Here is a 19,724-nt window from a genome sequence, read left to right on the forward strand (position 1 = left end):
ATCTATTATGGGTCATTTAAAGGCTGTTGTGTTGTCTCTGATGTAAGGTATAGACGAGTGCAGTGAATTTGTTTGTACAACACTTTATTTGAAGGAATAAGTTATTAATTTAGGCATAATGGGAATAATATGTAACATTAAAAACATGTAAAAATACCACAGAACACAAAGCTGAACTAATGACCTATTCTCCTATCAGTGGTTTAATAACCAAGTCCAGTTTCTTATAAATACATTTGGTAAAAGTATCTGAGTCCAATCACCTATGAATCTCCCAAGTATAAGCAGAAAATGTACAGTACCTCCAAGGTACACTTCAATTTGACAATACTATTAGTAGCTCAATTAGTCTATTTTTTTCCATGGAGAAACATAATATAGACAATCAAATTCTTCAAACAATTGGCACTGGAAGTATCTTTGGTGAGAGGACGGCATGATTTCAACTTTGATCCAAGTTATTGCATCCTTCATAGAGAAGGACGGTGGCATTTTAGACCATTAGAAGTATTTTTGTTGGACACAAGAGTTGCTAAGTTGTGTGTGAATCGTTTGTGTGATGCGTCCAAACTGATACCCTTACAGGCTTCTCACGCACTCACTCCAGCTCCTTCATTTCCCTGTCTGTCGGGTGTCTCTACTCCTTAAAGCTCACAATTCTGTGGAGGAAAAGGGAAGTCGCATCAATTACCGGCTTGAATACAAATCAGTGTGATCTATAAAGTCTGTTATATAGATGCTAGGGGATCGCAGTGATTGCAGAATGGATATAAAAGTAGGAAGTGGTGTGATGTGTCTGTGCAAGCACGTACGTAGTACTGTGAGTGTAACTCACTTCTCTGGTGACCGGTCGGTAGAGCGCTCTGGAGTTCGCAGGATGGACCGTTCCGGGGAGGGGGGACGGGGACTCAGAGATCTGCTCAGGGGGGAGGAGCTCCGCAGTGAGGAGAAAGACATACCTTGCCTGCGCATCTCCTGCACAGCCCTCTCACTGAGGTAGAGAGACAACAAGGGCATGAGGGACAGATAGTAGCTCTCAGTCTTTTCAATTACACGCAAACAAACATTTGGATTATTGAGGTAGGTGACTGATAAGCTGGGCACATAGAGTCATTCAGCTCACCGCTCAAAGCGCTCAGTGGTCAGCTGTCTCTTCAGCACGTCCATCTCTGTTTGCAGCTGAGAGACTTTCCCTCGGAGTAGTGAAACCTCCCTGGCATGCCCTGCCCTGCACACACACACACACACACACACACACACACTGTTACTTATCGTTATTAAATCAGTAAGATTGTGTGTAATCAGTGGGTCTGTGAAGAAGTACATTCGTTGGCTCGAGGATTCTTTAGGACCTTCTCTTACGTTTTGCTGTCAGCTAGGGTGAGTCTGTCCCGCAGAACCTTCAGCTCTGACTCCCTCTCGCTGGCGCTCAAATGCGTGTGGAACTCCTTCTGCCGATTGGAGGAGAGAAGTGTCTCTAGGTTACGGACAGTCAGCCTCTCACTGGCCAGCTGCTTCTTCATCAGCTCTGCCTCCGAGCGCACGTCCTCCAGCTCTCCTGTCACCTACGAGAGCAGCACAAGCTCATAAACAGACATAATGAAAGGCAGAGTCGACACTACACAGACAGGGCACATTTTCTTATAGCGGAGGTTCCTGCATTTAGCCTGTATCGCAACTTATTGGTACATGCATTGTGTGTGTGTAGTCAAAAGTTTGGACACACCTACTCATTCCAGGGTTCTTTATTTTTACTATGTTCAACATTGAAGAATAATAGTGAAGACATCAAAACTATGAAATAACACATATGGACTCAAGTAGTAACCAAAAAAAGTGTTTGAAAAATCTAAAGTATATTTTAGATTCTTCAAAGTAGCCACACTGATGACAGCTTTGCACACTCTTGGCATTCTCTCAATCAGCTTCATGAGGTAGTCACCTGGAAATATTTTCAATTAACAGCTGTGCATTGTTAAAAGTACATTTATGGAATTTCTTTCCTTCTTAATGCATTTCAGCCAATCAGTTGCATTGTGACAAGTTCAGGGGGTGGTATACTGAAGATAACCGTATTTGGCAAAATACCAAGTCCATATTTGCTGAGTAAAAAAAAAAAATATATATATATATTATATATAATATACAGTTTTATATCTTTATGTTTGAGGCCTGAAATGTGGCAAAAGGTCGCAAAGTTCAAGGGGCCGAACTTTCGCAAGGCACTATATATATATATATATATTAGTGCCTTGCGAAAGTATTCGGCCCCCTTGAACTTTGCGACCTTTTGCCACATTTCAGGCTTCAAACATAAAGATACAAAACTGTATTTTTTTGTGAAGAATCAACCACAAGCGGGACACAATCATGAAGTGGAACGACATTTATTGGATATTTCAAACTTTTTTAACAAATCAAAAACTGAAAAATTGGGCGTGCAAAATTATTCTGCCCCCTTAAGTTAATACTTTGTAGCGCCACCTTTTGCTGCGATTACAGCTGTAAGTCGCTTGGGGTATGTCTCTATCAGTTTTGCACATCGAGAGACTGAAATTTTTTCCCATTCCTCCTTGCAAAACAGCTCGAGCTCAGTGAGGTTGGATGGAGAGCATTTGTGAACAGCAGTTTTCAGTTCTTTCAACAGATTCTCGATTGGATTCAGGTCTGGACTTTGACTTGGCCATTCTAACACCTGGATATGTTTATTTTTGAACCATTCCATTGTAGATTTTGCTTTATGTTTTGGATCATTGTCTTGTTGGAAGACAAATCTCCATCCCAGTCTCAGGACTTTTGCAGACTCCATCAGGTTTTCTTCCAGAATGGTCCTGTATTTGGCTCCATCCATCTTCCCATCAATTTTAACCATCTTCCCTGTCCCTGCTGAAGAAAAGCAGGCCCAAACCATGATGCTGCCACCATCATGTTTGACAGTGGAGATGGTGTGTTCAGGGTGATGAGCTGTGTTGCTTTTACGCCAAACATAACGTTTTGCATTGTTTTTCAAAAAGTTCAATTTTGGTTTCATCTGACCAGAGCACCTTCTTCCACATGTTTGGTGTGTCTCCCAGGTGGCTTGTGGCAAAATTTAAACGACACTTTTTATGGATATCTTTAAGAAATGGCTTTCTTCTTGCCACTCTTCCATAAAGGCCAGATTTGTGCAATATACGACTGATTGTTGTCCTATGGACAGAGTCTCCCACCTCAGCTGTAGATCTCTGCAGTTCATCCAGAGTGATCATGGGCCTCTTGGCTGCATCTCTGATCAGTCTTCTCCTTGTATGAGCTGAAAGTTTAGAGGGACGGCCAGGTCTTGGTAGATTTGCAGTGGTCTGATACTCATTCCATTTCAATATTATCGCTTGCACAGTGCTCCTTGGGATGTTTAAAGCTTGGGAAATCTTTTTGTATCCAAATCCGGCTTTAAACTTCTTCACAGCAGTATCTCGGACCTGCCTGGTGTGTTCCTTGTTCTTCATGATGCTCTCTGCGCTTTTAACGGACCTCTGAGACTATCACAGTGCAGGTGCATTTATACGGAGACTTGATTACACACAGGTGGATTGTATTTATCATCATTAGTCATTTAGGTCAACATTGGATCATTCAGAGATCCTCACTGAACTTCTGGAGAGTTTGCTGCACTGAAAGTAAAGGGGCTGAATAATTTTGCACGCCCAATTTTTCAGTTTTTGATTTGTTAAAAAAGTTTATAATATCCAATAAATGTCATTCCACTTCATGATTGTGTCACACTTGTTGTTGATTCTTCACAAAAAAATACAGTTTTATATCTTTATATTTGAAGCCTGAAATGTGGCAAAAGGTCGCAAAGTTCAAGGGGGCCGAATACATTCGCAAGGCACTGTATATATATATATATACACACACACACACACACACACACGTGTGCGGTGTACATTTCCACCATTGCTAAATTCATGAAGGGAAAAGAAAAGGGTGGAGGACTGAGATGCAGTCAGTTTGCTCACCCTCTCCAGCTCCATGCTCTTGGAGGTGAGCTGGCGGGTGCTGAGCTCTTTGCTTGAGTCCAGTTTGACACAGAGCTCCCTGACAGAGGCCAGGTCAGACAGCAGGACAGTCTTCTCCCCCCGGGCCGCCTGCAGCTCCTCCTCCAGCCGGGACATGCCCCGGGCCAGGGACGACACCTGGGCCTCGTATGCCTGCAGGGCATTCATGTGCTATAAGGTTGGGACAGAACAGGCATCCTCATCACCAATTGCAACAATGCAAGTGAATTCAGTACAGTAGATATTGGGTAGAGGTAGGCAAGAACAGATATCATAAGCTATTGGACATTTTAAACAACATTTTAAGCTTTATCTACAGCATTTTTCTCCACCCACATTGCCCCCCTCCCCCAGTCTCACCTCCTGGATCTCTCTCTCCTGATGTCCCACAGTCTCTCTGAGGTGTCGTCTCTCTGTGTCTGAGGAGAGCAGCTCCAGGCGGATGGAGTTGTTGAGGCCCTCAGCGTGCTGCAGCTTCAGCTCCCGGTCCTCTGACTCCCCATGGGCCATCCGGAACCGCTCCAGCATCTCCCTGTTCTCCTTCTCCTGGAAGACAACATTATTTAAATCAGTTAAAAACTATTGGAAGGGCTCCATAGCAACTGGAGGATGGCTAAACACTGGAAAACAGCCATTATCAATTCCAGTAGATACATAATAATCCAATTGTAATATCTACACTAGAATACAATCCCTTTGAGGGAAACATCTAGTGTGAATATACTACTGCTGTGTAGTGTTACTGCTTACCTTCGCGAGCATTATATTCTCGATCCTGGCCACTTCTGAGATGTAGGAGTGAACTCTCATCTTCAGCTCGTCTTTCTCATGCAAGGCCTCTTCCATCTCGGCATGCACAGCCTGGACACACAACACGTGCAAATGAGACCCATGAAAACGGAGTATGTATGAAATGTTTGCATCCCAATTAAATTAAATAACTTGTAGGGTAAACGTGCCCCCAAGTTAGATACGTCTATTGTGGGTGACAGAATTTTGTTCTGTTCACAAAAGCTCTGTTATCCAACTGTGCTCTGTACCTGGTTCTCCCTGGTCATAGTGGCTAGGTCATCCTGTAGTCTCCGGTTCTCTCGCAGGGCGATCTCTCGGTCTCTCCCCACTCCAGACAGCTCCTCCTGGGCAGAGTCAAGTTGTCTGCGTAGACTGGCTATCTCCCGCTCACGGCTGCTCAGTGCCCCCTTCAGCTGACTGCAGGTACAACACAATATCACTGATCCACTCGCTCGCCACACACAAACACATATTCGGTAGACATGCCTCACACAAATGCACGAACAGACAACTCAAAACTCACAAGAAGAGTGTACACTTACTCTAGGGAGTTCTCCATGTCTTTAACAGTAAGTCTAACTTCCTCCAGTGTCTTCTCCTGCAGAACGAGAGACGGAACAGTGCTCACTCTGCAGGACTGCCTACTCCTATAGTCCTAGTCCCTCTAACATGTACAGGCCAGTCACTGGTATCTAGTGCCCTACCTTCCTGGACAGCTCATCCTGCAGCAGGGCCAGGCTCTCCGTCTTCTGGTCCACGTCATCCTGCAGAGCATCCTTCTCCCTGTCCAGAGCAGAGACAGTCTTCTGGAGCACAGTAACTCCGTCTCTCTGGGTGGAGCCATGGCGACTCAGCTCAGCTGATGGAATTATTTATTTATTTAAAAAAATATATTTTAAAAAGCATCTTAGAATAAACAAAGGGAAACCATGTGTAAGATATCCAGGTCTAACTAACCCCTGCATCCACAAACCCCTCACCTATTTTCTCCTCCAGTTTCTCCATCTGCTGGTGGGCAGCATGGAGCTCGTTGGTCTTCACAGAGAGCCTGTGTTGTGTGTCAAACAGAGACTGTTCCATCTGCTCCTGCAACAGCCTGAACATACAGCGGGAATTAGCCATTTCCCATCACTACATTACATAAATGACATCACATCCACACAAAGAAAGACAGACGGACACCGACAGACAGTACCGTAGTGCGCTGGACTCAGCTCTCTGCTGGGCCGTCTCCTCTGCAGTGTGGACCAGGGCAGTGGAGCGAGCCTTCAGCTCCTCCTCTATAGCCACCCTGCCATCCTTCAGCACTGACACCTGAGACCGCAGGTCCAGACGCTCCCTCTCCAACTGGGGACCAAAAACACACACCATAACACACTCTACTCCTGGTACATCATGCATGATGAGCTGTCCAGGAAGGTAGGGCACTAGATACCATCATGCAATTTGTAAGTCGCTCTGGATAAGAGCGTCTGCTAAATGACTTAAATGTAAATGTAATGTAATGCATGTAAGGTCAGCTGAGGTGGTACAGACATGATTGACAGCGCAGTACATGGTGGTTGTAAAATCTGTGTAAGGTGTTCTATCTACAAAAAGTAATATGATCAACTGCGACAGGATCATTTGGCTTGGAATTGGTGAGAAGTTGATCAGTCTCACAGTCTTGATGGTGTTTTCCAGGTTCAGGATCCTCCGCTCCTCTTCCTCTCGGTCTGTGAGAGCACAGGTCTGGGCAACTTTTAGTCTCTCTCGGAGTGTGTCCCTCTCGGAGGTGATCCTTTGTAGGACAGCATCAGCCTGCTCCCTCTCCTCCTTCAGCCTCAGGACCTCTGTGGACAGCTCTGATCCTGTACGGACCCGCCTCAGCTCCTCCTGAACCTACAGTAAAGACAGATATTAGAGGTCGACCGATTAATCGGCATGGCTGATTAATTAGGGCCGTTTTCAGGTTTTCATAAATCGGTAATCTGCCTTTTTGGCTGCCGATTATGGCCGATTACATTGCAGTCCACGAGGAAAGGCAGGCTGACCACGAGTGCATCGTCAAAAGGACCTTGTGGCTGCAAGGAGCCAAGGTAAGTTGCAAGCTAGCATTAAACTTATCTTATAAAAAACAATCAATCTTCACATAATCACTAGTTAATAACACATGGTTGATGATATTACTAGTTTAACTAGCTTGTCCTGCGTTGCATATAACCAATACGGTGCCCACCCATTTATCATCAAATCACAGCCTATTTCAACATCGCCAAACGGGTGATGATTTAATAAAATCGCATTGGTGAAAAAAGCACAATCGTTGCACAAATGTGCAGTTGAAGTCGGAAGTTTCCATACACCTTAACCAAATACATTTAAACTCATTTGAACTATTCCTGACATTTAATCCTAGTAAAAATTCCCTGTCTTAGGTCAGTTAGGATCACCACCGAGTCAGGTTTGTAGGCCTCCTTGCTCCACATGCTTTTGCAGTTCTGCCCACAAATTTTTTATAGGAATGAGGTCAGAGCTTTGTGATGGCCACTCCAATACCTTGACTTTGTTGTCCTTAAGTCGTTTTGCCACAACTTTGGAAGTATGCTTGGGGTCATTCTCCATTTGGAAGACCCATATGTGAACCAAGCTTTAAGTTCCCGACTGATGTCTTGAGATGTTGCTTCAATATAATTTTCTTTCCTCATAATGCCATCTATTCTGTGAAGTGCACCAGCAAAGCACACCCACAACATGATGCTACCACCCCAGTGCTTCACGTTTGGGATGGTGTTCTTTGGCTTGCAAGCCTCCCCCTTTTTCCTCCAAACATAACGATGGTCATTATCGCCAAACAGTTCTATTTTTGTTTCATCAGACAAGAGGATATTTCTCCAAAAAGTACACTCTTTGTCCCCATGTGCAGTTGCAAACCGTAGTCTGGCTTTTTATGGCGGTTTTGGAGCAGTGGCTTCTTCCTTGCTGAGCGGCCTTTCAGGTAATGCCGATATAGGACTTGTTTTACTGTGGATATAGATACTTTTGTACCAGTTTCCTCCAGCATCTTCACAAGGTCATTTGCTGCTCTTCTGGGATTGATTTGCACTTTTCGCACCAAAGTACGTTCATCTCTAGGAGACAGAATGAGTCTCCTTCCTGAGCGGTATGACGGCTGCGTGGTCCCAGGGTGTTTATACTTGCGTACTATTGTTTGTACAGATGAACGTGGTACCTTCAGGCATTTGGAAATTGCTCCCAAGGATGAACCAGACTTGTGGAGGTCTACAATTGTTTTTCTGAGGTCTTGACTGATTTCTTTTCATTTTCCCATGATGTCAAGCAAAGAGGCACTGAGTTTGAAGGTAGGCCTTGAAATACATCCACAGGTACACCTCCAATTGACACAAATTATGTCAATTAGCCTATCAGAAGCTTCTAAAGCCATGACATAATTTTCTGGAATTTTCCAAGCTGTTTAAAGGCACAGTCAACCTAGTGTATGTAAACTTCTGACCCACTGGAATTGTGATTAATTGAAATAATCTGTCTGTAAACAATTGTTGTAATGTAAACAATTGTTGGAAAAATTACTTGTGCCATGCACAAAGTAGATGTCCTAACTGACTTGCCAAAACTATAGTTTGTTAACAAGAAATTTGTGGAGTGGTTGGAAAACGAGTTTTAATGACTCCAACCTAAGTGTATGTAAACTTTCGACTTCAACTGTACTTATCCATAAACACCAATGCCTTTAATAAAATCAATATACAGAAGTATATTTATTTAAAAGAAATTCACGTTTGCAGGCAATATTAACTAGGGAAATTGTCACTTCTCTTACGTTCAGTGCAAGCAGAGTCAGGGTATATCCAACAGTTTGGGCCGCTCTGGCTTGTTGCGAACTAACTAATTTGCCAGAATTTTACATAATTATGACATAACATTGAAGTTTGTGCAATGTAACAGCAATATTTAGACTTAGGGTTGTCACCCGTTCGATAAAATATGGAACGGTTCCTTATTTCCCTGAAAGAATAAACATTTTTGTTTTCGAAAATGATTGTTTCCGGATTTTACCGTATTAATGACCAAAAGCTCGTATTTCTGTGTGTTTATTATATTATAATTAAGTATATGATTTGATATAGCAGTCTGACTGAGCGGTGGTAGGCAGCAGCAGCCTTGTAAGCATTAATTCAAACATCTTCTTAGCAATGCTTGAAGTACAGCTCTGTTTATGACTTCAAGCCTATCAACTCCCGAGATTAGGCTGGCAATACTAAAGTGCCTATAAGAACATCCAATAGTCAAAGGTATATGAAATACAAATGATAGAGAGAAATAGTCAATGCATAATTCCTAGAATTAACTACAACCCAAAACTTCTTAACTTCTTCTCAATTTCCGTCGAAAGACATACCCTAATCTAACTGCCTGTAGCTCAGGCCCAGAACCAAGGATATGCATATTTTTGGTATCATTTGAAAGGAAACACTCTGAATTTTGTGGAAATGTGCATTGAATGTAGGAGAATATAACACAATAGATCTGGTAGAAGAAAATACAAGGAAATAAACATATGTTTTCTGTTCTTTATTGTTGCTGTATCATATTTCAAATTACCAAGAACTGACAAACATATAGATAGGATGCTGGGGATGATTTTAATTAAGAACTTTTTTAAAACATGTTTTTTAACCTTTATTTAACTAGGCAAGTCAGTTAAGAACTATTTTTCAATGACGGCCTAGGAACAGGGGTTAACTGCCTGTTCAGGGGCAGAACGACAGATTTGTACCTTGTCTGCTCGGGGATTTGAACTTGCAACCTTTGCAACCTTTCGGCAGGGTAGCCACAAGGCTACCCTGTCGCCCCAACATAAGATGGCAACAATAGCCAAGCAAAGTTTTAGACAGATAACTTGAGCGAGCTCCATGACATTGGAAATGAGCGAGCTACACGAAAAAACGAGCGAGCTACATGACATTGAGCATGAAGTCACCCAGGTGTCCCACACAAATGTACCCAAGTGGCCGAATTGGTACAGTGATGCATTTTTAAGGTAATAACTATATATAAAATACATAAATGCTATTCTAACACACACCAAAAAAATACATAAAAACTATTATTATATATATTTTTTTAAATAACAAGGGTAACTATTTACTCGGTCTCGCTTTCTCTATCAATTTCCTCTATAATTTGGGTTAAATCTGTATACCTAGACTTTGTTTTAGCTTTTCCTGATTTATTCACCATAATTTAAATAGTCAACTGCATTTTCAGCAAGTTTATATATGTACTGCTATGCGTACCACTTGTGGCTCCGTCAAGTAGGATTTGCAATTGCGAATGAACCTCATTTACGCCAGAGATTACGACAAAGGCTGGTCTTCGAACGCATAACCATTACATATTGCCTTTTACCTCAACTCATTGGCTATCTTCCAAGCTAGATTTCAAGATGATCAGTGGTCATTGGGCCAAAATACAGTCAATCAACGATAGACCGGTCCTACCATTGGTGCGCAATGAGGTCATTGGTTGGTGTCTTCAAATCGGTTTGTTTCGGTCAATACGTCCCGGGAAAAGAACCATCACGTATGGTTGTGTTAGTAACAACTAGAGGATTGCAATGAAATCAACCTTGACTGGATAAACGTTTGTTTAGTGTGTGTAATTACCACGAACGCTTCGTCCAAAGTTGAATGAGACGGAAATCACGACACAAGCGGTTTACAAATGTTTCGTGTTAGGCTATAAAAATGGATGTCATCAAACAAAACAAACATTCACTGTGTAGTTAGGACACTTGGCATTGACACCAGAGGAAGATCTTCAAAGGTAAGCGATTTATTTTATTGTTATTTCTGACTTTCGTGACGCTAATGCTTGGTTGGAAAATACTAGTAATACTTGTGTGTGCGGGGAGCTGTCCTCAGAAAATAGCATGGTTTGCTTTCGCAGTAAAGCCTTTAGGAAATCTGACACAGTGACTGGATTAATAAGATGCTCATCTTTTAAATGATGTAAAAATCCATGTATTTACAAGAATGTTTACGATAACAAATGGTGTATTTAGAATGTTAGCGCTCTGCAGTTTCACTGGATGTTGGCCTGGTGGGATGTTAGCGTCTCACCTACCCTAGAGAGGTTAACTGGGAATATTGAACCACCAGCTTTCATATGTTCTCATGTTGGGGAAATTGGTGAGAAAAAGTGTAAAAAAAAACAAACATAAAAAAAAAGGGTAGATTTGCAGGAAATTAGCTTTAAAACTAAATTCTCTCCGCCAACAAGAGGGGTGTGAACAGTTTGGGGTCGCAAGGTTGGAGTTTGTTACTATACCGATAAACATGATTATTATTATTATATGACAATATCCATCCAGACCTTTGCCATCTAGGAAATGTGTGTGACCAGACAGTAGTAGTACTTGAGTGCCCCCGTCATAGACACTGGCTTTCAAATACTGATCCAACGGAGGAGGGTGTAAGATGTGTATTTGACACCTGAATTGATAGGTATGTTTACACTTTAAATGTTTGGTACTACACTGAAACAATCTTTTTCATTTGATATGCCATGTCCTGTCTCACCTTTTTGCACTGTAAACTAAGCTGGTCCCGCTCAGCAGTAAGGGCCTTGACGTTGGTTTGGATGTCCTCCATGTGTCTCTCAAAACCCAGCAGTACAGCCTGGAGCTCATCTCTCTCCTTCACTGTCCGGGAGAGCTCCAAATCAACATTGTCCCCCTAAATAACACAGAAAAATAAATGATTTACCATACATGCAAACAAAATAATGATATAAGAGGCTTACTAGTACCATGAGTTTTTGTACATATATACAGTAAATAAGAACATAACTATGTATTCTTTGCATTAGTATAAATGGCTGGCTCTTTCACCCTGCCATGCCAGCCTGTTCTCCCCCTGGGGCTCCTGCCCCTGCCTGGGCTGCTGCGGGTGGGGGTGTGGTCCATGACGCCTGGTCCCCTGGCCCTGCGGTAGCGCTCAGCCTCCTGTCGGTAATAGTCCCGCTCCTCTTCCAGGCTCCTGACAAATGCGTCCAGGCGAGATGGGGAGCGGTCCTTCCCACACACACCGTGTTTAGACCTCATGCTCTCCAGCTCAAGCACCAGCTCTTTATCTAGATACAGCAACCAGAGTCAGTTGAGCTCAGGCCAACTATAATTAATGAGAGACATTTGAGTACCAAAGTTCCAGTGAGACAGGAGAAAAACACTGCTACTCACCAGCATCAGTCATTTTCTCTAGTTTGTCCTGAAGCCTCCTTTTCTCTTCCTCCAGGAAGTTCATCAGTCCCTCCATCTTCTCATTCTGCTCCCCGAGCTCCCCCAGCTGATTCCTCAGACGGTCCTTCTCGTAGTCTCCCTCAGCGTGGTCCTAAAACATCCAGTCAGAGGAGTCAGATACAACTATGATATTGTGAGTAAAATGCTGCACAGATTCAAGTTTCCCTTTAACAACTATCTGATGTGGTACTGTAACAGATAGACATTCTCTAGTCATTGAGACGTTAAGTTTTAACAGGAACGTGAAGGCTACAAGCCTTTATAAGCCCAATAAATAAATAAAAAGCCATACCCTTCTTAACTTTGTGATTACATCTTCCAAGTCCTCCAAGGCTCGGTGTTGCTTTTGGATTTCTTTCTGAGGAGAAAAACAGGCCACAGATTTTCCTCAAATTGAACCCTCTGTCTGTCTTTATACAGTACTCCTCCTGTTCCCATTTATAATCTTCCTCCTTTCTCACCTTGGCCTCCTGTAGTTCCAGGTCAGCAGTCTCCAGCACCAGGTCCTTGTCCTTCTCCAGCTGCTTGGCCAGGTGGTCTATGTGGGTGAGCTCCTGACACAACTCCTGGTTCTTGGCACTGAGGTCCGCCACCTCGGAGGATGCATCCTGCTTCTTCTGCTGCAGCCCCTGAACCTTCTGCTCCAGAGTCCTGTTAGTCTCCTGCAGGTACTCGATCTGGGAACACGACACCGAGAGGTCAATGTGTGGTAAGTGCTCAAAGGACTTTGGCAAGCCTGAGTTAATGGTTGTTGGTGTTGACAGAAACAAGTAAGTTATTTGTGGTCAGTTTCAATTTGAGGGTAGGTTGCGGAGATCAATTCAATGTGTGGGTAATACCCATTGTGTGAAGTGGGTCAGGTTTCAGTTCTTACCTGCAGGTTAAGGTGGGCAATCAGTTTCTCATTGCTGATGGTCTGAGCCTCTAGGGAGATGACATCATAAGGACGCCCTCCATCAAGTGCTCGACTAAGACGCTCAATCTCTTTGTCTCGCTCCTCAACCTGTATGTGCAGGTGTTTGATACCGCCCTGAGCTCTTTCAAGGTCTAATTTCAGTTTGGTTACGTCCTGCTGCAGCTCCTGGATCCTATGGTAAAATTAATCACAAGTTATTACTAGGAGTGTAATGGTACACATATTGTATTGAACTGGGGGGGTATGTAGATAGATATTCTAAAATGGATTAAGAAATATATATCCTCAATCTACACACAATACCCCATAATGACAAAGCGAAAAATATAAAAACAGAAATACCTTATTTACATAAGTATTCAGACCCTTTGCTATGAGACTCGAAATTGAGCTCAGGTGCATCCTGTTTCAATTGATCATCCTTGAGATGTTTCTACAACTTGATTTGAATCCACCTTTGGTAAATTCAATTGATTGGACTTGATTTGGAAAGGCACACACCTGTCTATATAAGTTGACCGGGCATGTCAGAGCAAAAACCAAGCCATGAGATTAAAGGAATTGTCTGCAGCATTGAAGGTCCCCAAGAACAGTGGCCTCCATCATTCTTAAATAGAATTGAGCGAGAGTTTGAGCGAGAGTTTTTCACGCTCAACAGTTTCCCATGTGAATCAAGAATGGTCCACCACCCAAAAGACATCCAGCCAACTTGACACAACTGTAGGAAGCATTGGAGTCAACATGGGCCAACGTTCTCGGGGAACACTTTCGACACCTTGTAGAGTCCATGCCTCAAAGAATGCAACTCAATATTAGGAAGGTGTTCTTAATGCTTTGGACACAATCGATAGTGTCATGACTCTCCTGGCTGAGGATCCAAGGCCTCAGATCAGCTTGGCAAATGGCTGACGATGACCAGACCCCTCTCACCACAAAAGTGGGGGGGCTGGGCCAGTTTTATGACACCTCACGGCAATCGTAAATTTTATGCAGCAGAGAACCCGCTCTTGCTCTTTAGTATCAAGATTGGAATGTGGAATTTTGCCACAAAAAAAAAAAAAAACTCTTTTAACGTCCAAAAGTGAACACTGGAACAATATTTCTAACATCCAAATGTGGGAAGTGGTCTATGGAACATGTCTGTTTTGTGATGCGATTAACAAATTGTATATGGTATAACAAAAATACTGTAACTTGGAAAGTGTACGCACTGTTTATGTCAAGATTCCATCCAATACGTGGTGTAGACAATATGCAAAAGGTTGAAACTATTTTTGTAAAGATAGGAATGTGATTTTAGTTCTCTAACGAGATCATAGTTTTTGATTATACTTTGCACAGCAACTAGCCATGCCCCGAATAAGGTCAGAGAGCTTGTCAGCATGATGGAACCGCCCTTTTCAACCAGAGCGCTTAAAAGGACTGGGCAAGAATGAACATTTCATACCAGAAGACGTGAGACCATGGTCCATACGTTGAAATGGTTGGAAACTCTAAGGAGATATTCTCACCTACCAGACCAGAAAAGCGTGGAGCGTTAGCTACATGTGGGAAATGGTTGAACCGGTGAACCAACACGAGGTGAAGAAGATAACCTCACCTACCAGACCAGGGTACCGCCAGTCTGCAGCTGCGTGTGTAAAGTGCTTCAAACTCTGACTAAAGACACGAGGTGTGAAAGAGAAAAATCGCATCTTAGACAACCATTGGTGCATCTAAGTAGCTGCTCTGAGGAAACAGCCCATTGAAGCCAGGACAACTAAGAAGGACATTGTGACCTCTGGTGGACAACCAGAGCCTTACACCAATCGACCCCTTCCTATAGAAGAATTGATTGGTTTCAACAAAGATATACAGCGAACAAAGACATCCCCACGTAAATACATTCATTACTTCTTATTCCAAAACAGGCGGTGGTTTGTGTGCAAAGTAAATGGTTACTGTGAGCGTAGTTTCCAGATGTACGATAAGTGTCTCTTTCGCTCTCACTTTTCCCCCTTCCCATCTATGATGTAACAAGCCGTCAGTCCACTTGGAACTTTTGTATCGTAAGTGTGTATGTGTATTCTATTATTATTTAGTTAGTAAATAAATAATTAAACCAATTTGTGTAGTACTGAATAATCAGCAAAGGTTGGGGTTCATGCAGAGCCAAGAAGGTTATGACTGTTCAGAATGAGAACTGATATAAGGTAATGGTTAATAAGTGACAGTTATCAATATACTGTTTTAACTTATATCTTCTAGAGTTTCGGGAGATGGTAACTCGTTAAACAACTTCTTCGTGGTGCCACAAATTCCTAATGAGTTAATTGTTACATTATTAATTTAAATTGGGTAACAATTAAACATAATTAGTGGATTGAATAAATAACAGTCATCACATTAATGAAAGTCACGTCACGACAATAGATTAGATAGTCAAGTGCGCTCCTTTGTATGCCTCGAGTAAATATCAGCTGAAAAATAAAAACAATTCAGGCTATTCCGTTAAAACAACTAGAGCCTATGTGCTGATTGCAATTAAAATTAAAATCTTAAAATCGGTGCATTTCAAACTGTCCTTTTGTGACACGCAGCCGGGAACTAGTTCTGTACAATGGCGAGTGGTGGGGTCGTTAAACCAGGAGAATCCTCCATCATCATTTATTTTTTTTATTTTACCTTTATTTTACTAGGCAAGTCAGTTAACCTCTCTGGGCAACCCGACACGCAAGCGTCCCACCTTGCCAACAATGAATGCAAATGCGCTACGCCAAATGCTAATAGCACTCGTTAAAACGCAAACGTTCATTAAAACTCACATGCAGGGTACTCAATTGAAGCTACACTCGTTGTGAATCTAGTCAACAAGTCAGATTTTTAAAATGCTTTTCGGCGAAAGCATGAGAAGCTATTATCTGATAGCATGCAACACCCCGAAATACCAGAAGGGGACGTAAACAAAAGAATTAGCGTAGCCGGCGCTACACAAAACGCAGAAATAAAATAAAACATTTTTTCCGATTAAAATCGGTCCTTGTATACCCAAAATGTCCATTTATGAAGACCGTCAGATCCAGGAAAAACACACAGTTTTTAAACGCAACGTTATTTTTTTAAATTAAAAAAGTTGCCTATAAACTTTGACAAAACACTTCAAACTACTTCTGTAATCCAACTTTAGGTATTAGTAAACGTTAAATAAATGATCAAATTTGATCACGGAGCGATCTGTATTCAATAGAACTGTAAGCCCATCCCTATCTATTATGCCTTGCAATAGACAATACAGAGACTGGCGGATTGATTTTTTCTTCTGCAATTTTGTGATCAGGTTTCCTTGCGATTTTGACCACGAAACACGTTCTGTTATAGTCACAGACATCATTGAACCAGTTTTAGAAACTTCAGAGTGTTTTCTATGCACACATACTAATCATATGCATATACTATATTCCTGGCATGAGTAGCAAGACGTTGAAATGTTGCGCGATTTTTAACAGAATGTTGAAAAAAGTAGCCCGATCTCTAACAGGTCAGTTAAGAACAAATTCTAATTTTCAATGACGGCCTAGGAACAGTGGGTTAACTGCCTGTTCAGGGGCAGAACGACAGATTTGGACGTTGTCAGCTCGGGGATTCGAACTTGCAACCTTTCGGTTACCAGTCCAACGCTCTTAGATATCCAGTTTGGGAACATTTTGGCTTCCCAGTAGATTACAACAGTGATGGACAGAGAATTGTGGATAAAATGTAACAGTATTTGCCAATGTTAAATGACAATAGATTGTGCAGCTACCTACATCTCAGTATTCCTACCACTGGAGCAAGACGGAAACAACACAGCTTCGTTTCCCCTTTGCATTCAAGCAGCTCGTCGTAGCTGGTTCTGCGCCAAAGAAATTACAAGAGGGATAGGTATGTTTATAGCAGTTGATACGCGCCCATTCTAGGTGATTGAGAATATAAACTTCCCTCTAGCACCCATTTCAGCACACAGGTATTACACTCAATAGCCTAGAAAGCAAGCCAAATTCGAGGTTAACAATGAATTGGCCAATGCACCCTGTGTTGCGCTTTCCACAGATATATTTATATATACAATTTAAACTAGGCAAGTCAGTTAAGAACAAGTTCTTATTTACAATGATCGTCCAGGAACAGTGGGTTAACTGCCTTGTTCAGAGGCAGAACTAGAAATGTTTACCTCAGGGATTCGATCTAGCAACCTTTCGGTTACTGGCCCAAATCTCTAACCACTAGGCAACTTGCTGCCCCTAATGGATGGATGGACCTCCAAGGCTACAAAGAAGCTGTGACAGCCCCATTACATTACCCTGGAGTGGGAGATGAGAAGTACCGCGCTACAGACACGCCTCCTTTATGAGAGTCACAAATGCACATCTTTTTCTCTTTGTAAGAAAACATTATAGCATAAGCCTGTACAATGTCTGAATCATGTTAACATATTGATTTCACATGCATATTGCACATTATTTTAGTGTTGTTATTGAGTAATTGTGCATTTTGATTTAAGAAAATACTAAGTGTTGATATGGCTCCATTTACCTGATGAGAGCACAATCAGGAACACCAATACTTTCTATTTTCTTAAATAAATATTAACTACAGTAACGGCTGGCATTGAATTTTCCACTGTACCGAAAGCGAATCGTGACCCCCAAACCCACAATACGTACTGAACCGTGGCTTTGGTGAACTGTTACACCCCTAGGTATTACAAAGTTAAAACATTGCAAATATCCCTTTGATGCATCTTGATGTGAATAGCACTAGCATAACTACTTAATTGTACATTGTTAATATGTTTAAATATATACAAAATAAATAGCTTGAAAGTGATTAAACAGCTACAAGGAGTATCCCACCTGTCATCAGCCACCTGCAGAAGATCTGCGATGTACGGGTCATCAGGCTGCGCCACAGGTTGAGTAGGGCCAGAGGAGGGCGGGATAAGGTCATCGATCTGCATCCGCTGACGTCTGAAAGGAATGCTGTGCTTTTTCCCTCCTGCCAAATCATCATTAATGGAAACATCCTGGTGTGTGGTTGTATAGAGGCTGGATGTACACGTTAGAAAAACAGGACATGTAGAGGTGCTCTAGCATAAAAACTTGAGTGAATAACTTATGGGTGAGTAATAGAAGTATGAGGTGGATGCCAGTGGATGTTGGATCTATGTCCTACCTGGTGTCTGCACCACAGCCTGCATGTTCTTCTCCTGCAGCTGCTGAATGCGCTCCGTCTTGGCCTTGCTGTCCTTCTCCAGGGAGCGGACCTTGTGCACATACTGGTTGTTAAGGAACTTCAGGTCTGATGTCTCATGGTCCAGCTTTCTGATGTAGGCTTTGAGCTCTGAGACAAAGGGCAGTGACAGGTTTCATATCAAAATATATGTATTGCCAGTGATAACAGAAGGAGTAAAAATGAATGGGTTTGACCAGTTATTTCTGTTACGAGAGGACAGTGGGATTCATATATGAATCGACTACTGCTTCACTGAGTGGCATTGTGTGGACTGATACCTCTGCTTACTCGCTCTTTCTCCTCCCCGACTTTGAGGAGTCCAAGGTGCAGCTCGTTGTTCTCCCGGACCAGCCGGGCATTCTCCGTCTTGTATGGCTCCAGGAGGGCATCTAGATTACGGCTTTCTTTCTCAGTCTTCCCTGCATTGAGCTTGGCATTGCGCAGACTTTCTGTGGTATGGACCAGATCACTGCAATAGAGGCAGAAACACACAAACCTCATTCACTATAACATGGGACGCAATAACATCTCTCTATACAACTGGTAATTTACACTCATGTCCCAGAGGTGAATATGTATTTACCTGAACAATCTTTCCACCAGTGGCAGGGTCTCGATTCCCAAAGGCTGTCTGTATCCCAGTTGATCCAGACGTTTCCGAAGGTTGATAAACTTCCTCTCTGCATTGGTGCTCATTGTTGCTGCAGCAGTCTACAAAACAGGACACAGTAAAGATTCGTAGACAACTCCATCTGTGGTTATAACTAGTTTATTTGCTGACTACAGTTTATTGACTACATAGCTAGCCAATACTATTGGACTAGCCAAAGATGGACTGGTAGTGCATTGACAAATGAAACGGGCTACTATTGCACCAGAGCAAGTAACGTTAGCCAGCTCATTCATCCTATCAAGCTGCAGCTAGCTAGCTAACGTTAGCTAGGTCGTTCAGGCCAGGTAAAGTTATGGCAAAAGGGAAAACAGGATTTCACTGACAGTCTAGCTTGCTATAGCTAACTTATATATTCTTGCCAGTAAACTTTCATTAATTGTTAGTCGCTAAATTATACTCACAAATCCACGGTCCGGTTAGCTAGATAGCTAACTTAGTTAGCTAACGTTAGCTGTGATTGTTGACATGTCTTCTGTAAACAAAGTTATCGAATAAACAACGCTGAAAAGACTGCATGAGACTCTCACGTATGTGCCAGGTGAAACACCTTGTAGAGGTTTGCGATGGTGGTCAGTCAGTACATGGATTTTTCATGAATGCAAAGCTGTCGTTCGACTCGCCCTGATCTGAACTAGCTAGCTAGCTTGTTCTCTGTCGGCGGTAAAGTAGTTTGAAAATGGCGCCGAAGCACATCCCACTTCGCTTTAACTTCTCCATGGAAACGAGACACATGTCACCTGAACCTGTGCCAGTGAA

The 19,724-nt window shown here is 42.4% G+C and overlaps 1 protein-coding gene across 3 annotated transcripts; it reads right to left on the minus strand.

The window, feature by feature from the left end:
- Nucleotides 1-53: 53 nt before the first annotated feature.
- Nucleotides 54-19,646, minus strand: cep135 (centrosomal protein 135). 3 transcript variants are annotated; one of them, XM_064989383.1, is made up of 24 exons: nucleotides 19,370-19,646; nucleotides 18,879-19,006; nucleotides 18,574-18,764; nucleotides 18,236-18,403; nucleotides 17,917-18,058; nucleotides 13,004-13,217; nucleotides 12,591-12,806; nucleotides 12,422-12,487; nucleotides 12,070-12,220; nucleotides 11,722-11,963; nucleotides 11,411-11,566; nucleotides 6,492-6,710; nucleotides 6,025-6,176; nucleotides 5,810-5,925; nucleotides 5,534-5,688; nucleotides 5,372-5,427; nucleotides 5,078-5,246; nucleotides 4,788-4,898; nucleotides 4,398-4,583; nucleotides 3,999-4,190; nucleotides 1,363-1,565; nucleotides 1,124-1,228; nucleotides 836-991; nucleotides 54-659 (listed from the first exon to the last, which is right to left on the minus strand). In XM_064989383.1, exons 2-24 carry the CDS (start codon nucleotides 18,989-18,991, stop codon nucleotides 638-640), a joined length of 3,501 nt encoding a protein of 1,166 aa, XP_064845455.1. In that variant the 5' UTR covers nucleotides 18,992-19,006; nucleotides 19,370-19,646; the 3' UTR covers nucleotides 54-637. The 3 variants fall into 3 exon arrangements, with proteins under 3 accessions (XP_064845455.1, XP_064845453.1, XP_064845454.1); XM_064989381.1 differs by having other exon boundaries at nucleotides 3,999-4,208; XM_064989382.1 differs by having other exon boundaries at nucleotides 813-991; nucleotides 3,999-4,208.
- Nucleotides 19,647-19,724: the final 78 nt, after the last annotated feature.

Source organism: Oncorhynchus masou, chromosome 15 (assembly GCF_036934945.1).
Source record: "Oncorhynchus masou masou isolate Uvic2021 chromosome 15, UVic_Omas_1.1, whole genome shotgun sequence".
Taxonomy (NCBI): Eukaryota; Metazoa; Chordata; class Actinopteri; order Salmoniformes; family Salmonidae; genus Oncorhynchus; species Oncorhynchus masou.

Excerpts from the sequence above, each read along its gene's own strand:
- cep135 (XM_064989381.1), bottom strand. The coding sequence starts at position 18,991 with ATGAGCACCAATGCAGAGAGGAAGTTTATCAACCTTCGGAAACGTCTG. Across the intron at positions 4,209-4,397 it reads AGGAGAGAGAGATCCAGGAG|CACATGAATGCCCTGCAGGC; the intron begins GTGAGACTGGGG and ends CCAACCTTATAG. Across the intron at positions 1,566-3,998 it reads AGAGCATGGAGCTGGAGAGG|GTGACAGGAGAGCTGGAGGA; the intron begins GTGAGCAAACTG and ends CTGCTCTCGTAG.